The 9,889-nt window shown below is 38.0% G+C and overlaps 1 protein-coding gene across 3 annotated transcripts in view; it reads left to right on the forward strand.

The window, feature by feature from the left end:
• The window catches only part of PTCHD4 (patched domain containing 4), a 171,254-nt gene extending 162,526 nt beyond the window's left edge, over positions 1-8,728 (forward strand). For all 3 annotated transcript variants that reach the window (XM_032861975.1, XM_032861974.1, XM_032861976.1), the window contains one exon: positions 6,774-8,728. In XM_032861975.1, the coding sequence (XP_032717866.1) occupies positions 6,774-8,407 (1,634 nt within the window). In that variant the 3' untranslated portion in view covers positions 8,408-8,728. The remainder of the gene's footprint in view (positions 1-6,773) is intronic.
• The last annotated feature ends 1,161 nt before the right edge of the window (positions 8,729-9,889 follow it).

A 9,889-nucleotide genomic window follows, 5' to 3' on the forward strand; every position in this document is an offset into this window, starting at 1 on the left:
TCCTTTAACATAGCAATCCCTTGAAGCAAATATTGTTATTCTCTGTTTCACAGATTGCCAAATCCAGCCATAGAGTTCCTTTGCTCAAGGTCATACACTTAATTGATGGTGACGAGGAAGTATAAACCCACAGAATGCAACACCTAACCAATATGCCATATTGACTCCTGATTATCTGTGCATAATGTAATAATGACTCTGAAGAATATTATTCAATAAATAGTAATAGCTCATTCACTGAGTGCTTCCTGTATGCCAGGCACCGCTGTAGGCTCATTGTAATTATTATCTCATTTAACCTATGCATTAACCCCTTAAAATAGGTGCCATTTTTATTCCCGTTTTCTAAACTAAGAAAGTGAGGCATATAGTGGTTAAAATAATTCATTCTTGCCACATCACACATCAAAAGGTATAAAGCCAGAACTGAAACCAAAATGTGTTACTCTGGAGTACATCCTTTTAATTGCTACACATTTTGCCTTTTCTTTCTTCCTTTCTTTCTTCCTTTCTTCCTTCTGGACAGGACACAGAAAGGAAATACAAGTTTAATGCAATTTTAGAAAGATCTCCAGTAAAGTTAATCAACCAATAAAAGTTGAATCAAAAAGGAAGTTCTGGTTGATTAATTTAATGACTATTCAAATGATCCAATTCCTGAGCTTTCTGGTTAATTGAGTTTCCACTGGCTTTAGGCCATTTTGCTCAGAGAAAAATTCCAGCCTATAGGATGTTTTTATTTCATCTTCACTGGTTAAAAAAAGGGGGGGGTAGCAAAACACTCAAGGATGCTCCCAGAAAACTTTGTCTTTGAGGCATTATCAAACATTCATGCTACAACCTTTAAGATTTCTTTTGAACAATATTTATTAGGAAACTAAAACTATGCATAATTTAAGTTTGCTAAGTAAGATTACTTCCATTTCAAACATGTTTCCCAGTGATTGAACCAGACATTTTTAAAGCATTCTCCAGATCTCAGTGTTAGAGAAATCCTAATTTGTCACTAATTTTACTCTTTATAGAAGATCCCATAAAGCTGTTAGTAATAATCATTACAAGAACATTTAAAAATACCTTTAAGAAAGCTTGACATATTCAAGTATAAAGGGAGGACCATTAGTACATCTTCTCAAAGCAAATGAAGAGAATTCTAATTCAGCTGATTAGAAAGAATTAGAAGCCCACAGATGGTGCTTATTAGAGCAATATATCAAGAGAAGCCCAGTAGGGAGTACTAATTGAATCAGTTGCAATTAGGTTTGATTGGATTTAATCCTTGTTACAACTATTTTCTTTGGAATTCTGGGTTTGGGAGAGATTGGTTTTGGGCTTAAAATGGCAACTGAAAAGTTTATATTCAATTCACAGATGAACAGCATTGCTTTGAAGGAAGTCACTCCATGTCTAGCCATGTCGCCAGAATTTTCCTACAGCTCCATAGGTGCAATCAGAGTGTGAAGTTCACACTGGGATGCACAACTTTAAAGAAGTGTTGTTAAGTGTGGGAAGGAATCTGTTGTCAGAGATCTTACTTTAGAAGTCCTCTTTAGTTGTTGTAAAGTGATTGCTTCAGGCTCAAATGGAATTGTAACCAATTCTGAATATTATTTGGCTCATTTAGGACTGAAGTCAGTTTTGTTTGGTAACAAAAGTACATGTTTTTAAATTTTAACTATTCATGATTTTCCCTCTGGCTGAACTGCAATGCCATGACCAAAAGAAGAATCCATATAATCTTCATTTTTTTCATATTTATCCATTGTAAATAGTAGAATTTGTTAAATTATTGTTAAATAGAGTATATTAACCAGATGTCATGTAAGTTTTGTTTGTTATTAAACAATGCTTCCATTTGCTTTCATTTGGAAAGAGGTCTCCAACAATATCCCTGAAGACTTTTGGAACATTCAGTACACACACATACACACACGAATCTTCTAATTCAACTCATTTCCCACCTTGAATTTCTCTCCCAATTCCAACTCTGTCCAAAACATTTTTACTCCTAAGAGTGCTCTCCTTATTCCTTCGTGAATCTTTGCCAAGAGAAAGTTTATACAATAATGTCCCAGTTGAGCCACTTATTATGGCATTCTAATATAGTTTGCAAATATATACTAATACAATGAAAGGAAACCATGATCAAAATTTGGCAGTCATCTTCTAGAATATTAAATGCATATTTCCAACAATGCCTTAACCTACTAAACCAAACAAGCTAATCTCTGCTCAGAGAAAAAGAAATCAATGATAAATATGAAAGCCACAACTACCTCCTCTTAATTTATAGGTAAATTGGTGTCTTAATTCATGTTATCCCATCAGTCTAGACTGCATCATCCCCTGCCTATCAGAAACTTGTAGTGCTTTCCCTAATCCTTCGGAAAGAACCAGGTGTCTTTTCACAGTGTGTACCATTCATCTCTTACTTGGAAAGAACACTATGATTCTTTAATGTCAGTTAACTGCTGACATATATGTCTCTCACCAGTCAGCAACTTGAACAGAGTGGTTCATGAGACAAACTGATGCCTTAAGTAAGGATTAAGGATTTTGGTAGGAATGAGACAGAAGCAAAGAACAATCAGGACTAAGGTACCAGGAGAAAATATATTGGAATTGGTTCAGGTCGTTGTTAAGTAGGGCAAGTCACACTCATGCGTGTTCTATCATCATCATCATCTGAGATGGTGGATCACTTCCTTTTGGGTGAATACCAATGTCTTGATTTCAGGTGCCTTGTCTGAATTGGAATAGGACCCTCAGTAATGGTGGAAAAAGAGTGCATATAACCCTTCCAAAAAGGTATGGTAGAGCATTAGGGCTTCTTTCAAGTGGGCAGATATTTTTAAAAAAATGGTATCAGCTTCAGAGTGGAAGCCAAAGTAAAAAGGAAGAAACCAAGAAAGAAAATACCACAGAGGTTTGAAAGTAGTTTTTCCATGGTGGTTGGGAGCCAACTGAACAGCAGCAAGAGAAATTCCAAATTCTAATTTCTCCTTACAGGAGCTCTGTTTCATGAAATAGTTAAATAGTTACAAATCTGGATGAATGGATGGATGGATGGATGGATGGATAAGTTTAATACATACATACAAAACTGGAAGAAATACACAAAATTATTAACAGCAATTATCTGTGTTGTAGGACTATGAAATAATTTTTCACCATTATTTTTTCCATCTTTCCCAAATTTTTAACGGAAATATGTCCTGTTTTTATAATCAGAAAAGGGTAATTAAAATTTGTATGTGTGTGTGTGTGTGTGTGTGTGTGTGTGTGTGTGCACTTTTTTCTTTTGACTACCAGTAATTCTCAACTGGGGGCAATTTACCCCCAGTCAGCATTAGGCAATGTCTGGAGACATATTTGGTAGTCACAACTGTGGAGTGTGCTACTATAATCTAGTTAGTAGAAGAAAGGAACCCTTATGAACACCCTATGGGACTGCTTCTAAAATTCATATGTATTTGAAGCTTTAGTCTCTGTCTCAGAATTACCCAAGTAAAAATGGCCTTCTGGCCTGACAAATGTTGGAAAACATTGTGTTTCTTGCTTACCTTTATGTTTTATATGTTGACTAGTATAGGCCTTTGTTTTTAACAAATCAAAATACATATTGGATTGAATTGAATTAAAAGTATATAGCTCTACTGGAGACATAAAGATGCACAGTACATTTTAGGAAGAGTAGTTAAAAGATACATTTTTTTCAACCCATCAAGAATCAAGAATTAAATGAATTCAAGAAGTTAGTGGGCGTCTTCTGGGCATCTAGCCTTTGCCAGATGTTCTGCAGAGTATAAGAGTAACATAAAATGTATTCCCTGACCTTGAAGAATTTGCAGTCTAACCAAAGAAATAGAACATATCCTAAGAAAACCATTTGTTCCAGAGTGAAACAGCACATGGTTGCGTGCCAAAATGAGTAACTAATTAGTGCAGTAAGACCTTAAGGAACAGAAAAAAATCAATATGTCTGGAATTGTCAGAGATGGTTTCCCAGCAAATTAGAGAATTGAACTGATGCTTACCAGACGGATGGACAGAATTTCCTTGTGACCAGCAATGAGGAGAAGGTATTGTAAGGCAGAGAAAAATAGCACGAATAAAACCAAGAAGATAAGACTGATCATGGGCAGGTTCACGGAGAGAGGAAAGACCACCCTGGATTCAGGGTGCAGATAATAGATCTGAACTTCTAGGAAATAGCTAGATTATGGGAAGAATCAAATGAGTGAGTATCAGCAGGAATGGCCTATAAAATATCTAAACCTATAAATGGGATAAAATATGCCTTCTCCAAAGTTTGGAAATTATGTGTTCAGTCTTCATCACACTTAGAGTGGTTATTTAACCTAATACGGTTTAGCATCATCTTCCCACACATACAGACCTTTATACTATATAAAGCAACAATCTGGCCTACATAGTGTACCTACTATTCCATAAAAGTGACCATTAGCAAAGGAAAGCCAAATTTAGCTGCAGCCCCATGTAGCCTTTTCCCTTCTTATGACTACAAAGATAGCAAGAGTCCTCATTTCAGAAGAGAAGTGCTCTAATTAAAGAATTATTTTAATTACTTCAGCTAATATCCTAATATTATGTTTTTGCCAAGGGTGTGAAAGAACAAGTATTCTGTTTGGTCAAGGAGTCCTGCAGAAGATAAAAATGAAGAATTAATGATGTGTAAGAATCATCAGACTTTAAAAAAGTGTTAGACTTAACTCAGTGCCCATATATGCTGAGCTAGTAACTAAATGCAAGGAATAATAGATCATTGCCTCCAGAAAATCACAAAAAAAAAAAAAAGCTTACCTTATACATAAATGCAATTTGCTTAACCTTTTCTATTTGTTAGGATAAACTTATCTTTTCTGACTGGGGACTCAGAAAAGAGAACTTTGGAAATTCAATAGGCTTTATATTTAGGATAAGAAGAACTCCAATACAGTAACAATTAATAATTAATAAAAATTCCCAAGATAGGTGAACCCATGTAACTTTAAAATAAAATATTAGCATTATATATATTTAGGCCTATAAATACTGTAGTCAAGTTAACTATAAAGCAAGAATTCTTAGATCCTCATAAAAAAAGGTTTCTGTAATATTAACTCACCTACAAAACTTAGTTGATTAGGAATAGGTTCAGCTGCATATAATAACCTTACTTACAGTGACTTAGACAAGTGGAGATTTGGCTCTCTTTAAAGAGACTTAGAGAAGATGGCAGACTGAGGCTCTTATTGGTGGCTCCGTGATGCCAGTTAGGGCAAAGTTCCTTCTGGTTTTCTAATAAGCATCTTTAAGTGACTATCAGTTACACTTCCCAGAAATATGTCTCATGAGCCACCTCTACTTAAAAGGTAGGATGGGAAATAGTTTTTAATTGTGCCCATTGCAGTCTCCCCGCCCAAAAAAAAAGTAACAGAGAAGAGGGAAAAGTATAGAGACCAATTAGCAACTCTCAACTACACAAAATCAGTGATTATTGTAGGACCCCAGCCATTATCATATGTTTGTTAAAGCATTGCTAAGTGAATTCCTCCAATATCTAGGTACTGCACAAAGTCCATTTTCCAAGTTTTCTTGAACTAGGTCATTTTGTGTCTTTAAGCTACATTGTGTCTAATGGATCTCTTGGAGAAGAGCCCAAACACAGCTTGCATCCATTCATAGAAAATGTTTGTGTGTAGTATTGCTTTGCCTACAAGGGCAAGAGTGATGTATGAAGATTTTCACTCAGTCAGAAAGTTACCAATTGATACATTGTGAACAGTAATTGACAGAGCTAAATCAGAGAAGCGAAAAAGGGAAATTAAAGGTATGGCCTAATACCTTTATTTTCCTAGCTGCTTTCTGCTTTTGTTGATAAGGAAGCAAGCAGCAGTATCTTAAGAGCTGTTAAGTTCCTGGTGTGGGAGGAACATTCAGTATCTAACTGTTTCTAGTACATAGCAGGTGCTCAAGTAATATTTGTTGAATGAAGCTTTTGCTTATTTACCCTTATTAAAGAGTGCGCAGAAGTTGATTAAAAAGAACCATTCCCCATCCACTTTAATGAAGCAAATGTTAGTCAGCATCCATACTGTGTGAATAAAAGCTCTGTGAGGAGCCCAAAGGAAATGCTTGCTGTGATCTCTCACCCTGAAGGTTTTGCCCTGTCTTTTACGTGACCTGGCAAAGTTTTTCAACTTGCATCTAATGTTAATTAATCAAATCTACAGGAACAGGATTCTAAGACATTTGGCCATCAAGCAGATTATTAACATCGTAAAGTCAATGCAAAGTGATTTTTAAGTGTTTAAAATCATATTATGATTTCCTACATCAGCATGTAAGTCAGCTTGAAATGGAGGTTTGGGACTATCGGTCAATGCCTCAGTTGATCAAGCACTCGGTTGGTGTGGAAGGGCATTTGAAGCTGTGTGAATAATAGCCCCTGCCATTCACAACGTATGACCCATTAAGGGAGACAACATGTGTGCAGGGGAAGAAAAAAAAATCACATAATAATGTCAACTGTATTTATGACTTGTCGAATTAATAAGACAGACAACACGGGTTTGGTTTTACCCAGAATACCAATTAATTTGGACCTTGCTAAAGTGGACACACGGACAAAATATATCCCATGGTGTAACTCAAATTTTGAGACCCTGATAGGAGGATCGTAGCATTTTGCAGCTTGGAGTATAAAGCACTGCTTAGTATAGATAATAGATAATAAAACAATTATTCTCTTTCTTTTTTAAAACAACTAGGTCATGGAACTAAAGGAGTATTTGAGCTTCTGTCTGGATGGCGGAGAACAAGAGAGACTTTGCCCTTCAAAGACAGGGTGGCAGATGCCTATTCCGATGTGATGGTCACCTACACCATGACCAGCTCCTTGTACTTCATTACCTTTGGCATGGGTGCCAGCCCATTCACAAACATAGAGGCTGTGAAGGTCTTCTGTCAGAACATGTGTGTCTCCATTCTGTTGAACTACTTCTACATTTTCTCATTCTTTGGCTCCTGTCTGGTCTTTGCAGGCCAACTCGAGCAAAACCGCTACCACAGCATCTTTTGCTGTAAGATCCCCTCTGCAGAATACCTGGACCGCAAACCTGTGTGGTTCCAGACAGTAATGAGTGATGGGCATCAACAGACATCCCATCATGAGACGAACCCCTACCAGCACCATTTCATTCAGCACTTCCTCCGTGAGCATTACAATGAATGGATTACCAATATCTACGTGAAGCCATTTGTCGTCATCCTCTATCTCATCTACGCCTCCTTCTCCTTCATGGGGTGCTTGCAGATCAGTGACAGAGCCAACATCATCCATCTGCTAGCCAGTGACTCCCCAAGTGTTTCCTATGCCATGGTTCAGCAGAAATATTTCAGCAACTACAGCCCAGTGATAGGGTTCTACATCTACGAGCCCCTGGAGTACTGGAACAGCAGCGTCCAAGAGGATATACGGAGACTCTGTAGCGGGTTCACGGCCGTGTCCTGGGTGGAGCAGTATTACCAGTTTCTGAAAGTTAGCAACATCAGTGCCAATAACAAGAGTGACTTTATCAGTGTCCTACAAAGCTCATTTTTAAAAAAGCCAGAATTCCAGCATTTTCGGAACGATATCATCTTCTCCAAGGCAGGGGATGAAAACAACATTATTGCTTCCCGCTTGTATCTGGTGGCCAGGACTAGCAGAGACAAGCAGAAGGAAGTCATAGAAGTGTTGGAAAAGTTGAGGCCCTTGTCCCTATCAAAGAGCATCCGATTCATTGTGTTCAACCCCTCCTTCGTGTTCATGGATCATTACGGCTTGTCTGTCACGGTGCCTGTTCTGATTGCAGGCTTTGGGGTTCTCCTGGTGTTAATCCTGACTTTTTTCCTAGTGATCCACCCTCTGGGAAACTTCTGGCTGATTCTCAGTGTCACCTCAATTGAGCTGGGCGTTCTGGGCTTAATGACATTATGGAACGTCAACATGGATTGCATTTCTATCTTGTGCCTTATCTACACTTTAAATTTTGCCATTGACCACTGTGCACCACTGCTTTACACATTTGTATTAGCAACTGAGCACACCCGAACACAATGTATAAAAAGCTCCCTACAAGAGCATGGGACAGCCATTTTGCAAAATGTTACTTCTTTTCTTATTGGGTTGGTCCCCCTCCTATTTGTGCCTTCGAACCTGACCTTCACACTGTTCAAATGCTTGCTGCTCACTGGGGGTTGCACACTTCTGCACTGTTTTGTTATCTTACCTGTGTTCCTAACCTTTTTCCCCCCTTCCAAAAAGCACCACAAGAAAAAGAAACGTGCCAAACGAAAGGAGAGAGAGGAAATTGAATGCATAGAAATTCAAGAGAACCCTGATCATGTCACCACAGTCTGAAGGGGGTAGACAAATGGATTATTTTTCTTTTCCAGTATTGCACAACGATGCAGGGAGAGTAAAGCTCAGACCTCAGCTGCTTGGGCTGGCCAGGGGTAACAAGGAAAGTCAGATCAAGAGTGAATTGTCATGACACATCAAGGTGTCTGCCTCTTGGGGGGAAGAGAGGATCAAAGAAGAGGGAAATGTTCTTTGCAACCTTGTTCTCCACTAAAGATAAGTTTGTGGATGTGATCTTAGAGCTCTTCCAAGGAATGGACAAATCAATGGAGTATTAGACGGCCAAAAGGTCTAAACACTTTCAAAAATAAAATGCTTAAGAAAGAGAAAAGAAAAGGAAGGGAACCAAGAAAAGGAAAGGGAACCTCTACATAGGGAAAATGACAGGAAATGTCAAAATTGCCATGGCACTTTTCTTATTTCTGTTTTGAACAGGTTGGTCAAAGGAAACCTATGCACTTGGGAAGTACATATTTAATCCCATCTAAACCAAAGGACTTCCCAATCCATTTTATGTGTACATATATATGTATATACGCCATATATACATATACTGAGATTTGTCTTTAGTGTACATTGATGTGTGGAAGAAGGTGTCCATTTGCCAATGGACTAGGCTTTCTCTAGAAAGCCAAATTAGCCTCAGCCAAATACAGATGCATCAGTAGCAATCCAAAATCAACTCGTGTTTCAGCAGCAAGAGTATTATTCAACTGTGTGAAAGGCAAAATTAAAGACGTGAGTCCATTAGATTCTACATATCACATCAGTCTCTGAGATTCTTGCTTTGGATGACTTAGCAAAAAATACGAAAGGCATTTAAACCAATTACTATATGGACAAAGGTTAAAATTTCATGTTGGAGCTAAACAATTGATAAGGCTTTTCATCGGCATTGAATGGTTCTCTATACTTGCAAAGGCTGATTTGGCTGCTTTCAGAGAGCTTACCCACTGCAAATGAGCATTTTATACATTTTGTCCATACATGTGTGTATAAGGGTGCACGTGTGTGTCTGAGTGTGTGTGTGTGTGTGAGAGAGAGAGAGTTGGGGTATACCAGTTATAGTGCTCTCATTTTAGATGATGAAAATATACTGCCATGGAATATAGATCTTTAACATAGGATAAAGGAGCTCTAACTAGGGAGCGTTTGTAGTACGAAACAGAATAAAAGGATCATAACCACTCATCATGTGCCATCCACTGGTTCTTAGCATAAGGAAAATATTCTAACCCTATAAATTTTAGTGTGCTCCTTGCATTAATATTTGGCACATTGACCCAGGCCATGATCACTGTAGTAGTGGTCACTATAACTACTGCAATATTGTTTTGTAGCTTCTTGCAATATCACTGTTCTTGTTACCTGGAAAGTGCTCCTCAGTTGGCTTACCGCCTAGGGTGTTCACGGCTCTCCACAGGTGGCATATGAACTGTAACTGCTGCTGAGTTCTCTCTCAGAAAAAGTACTGAGGTAAAT

The sequence above is a fragment of the Lontra canadensis genome, unplaced genomic scaffold, assembly GCF_010015895.1.
Source record: "Lontra canadensis isolate GAN:19392208 unplaced genomic scaffold, GSC_riverotter_1.0 scaffold23, whole genome shotgun sequence".
Taxonomy (NCBI): Eukaryota; Metazoa; Chordata; class Mammalia; order Carnivora; family Mustelidae; genus Lontra; species Lontra canadensis.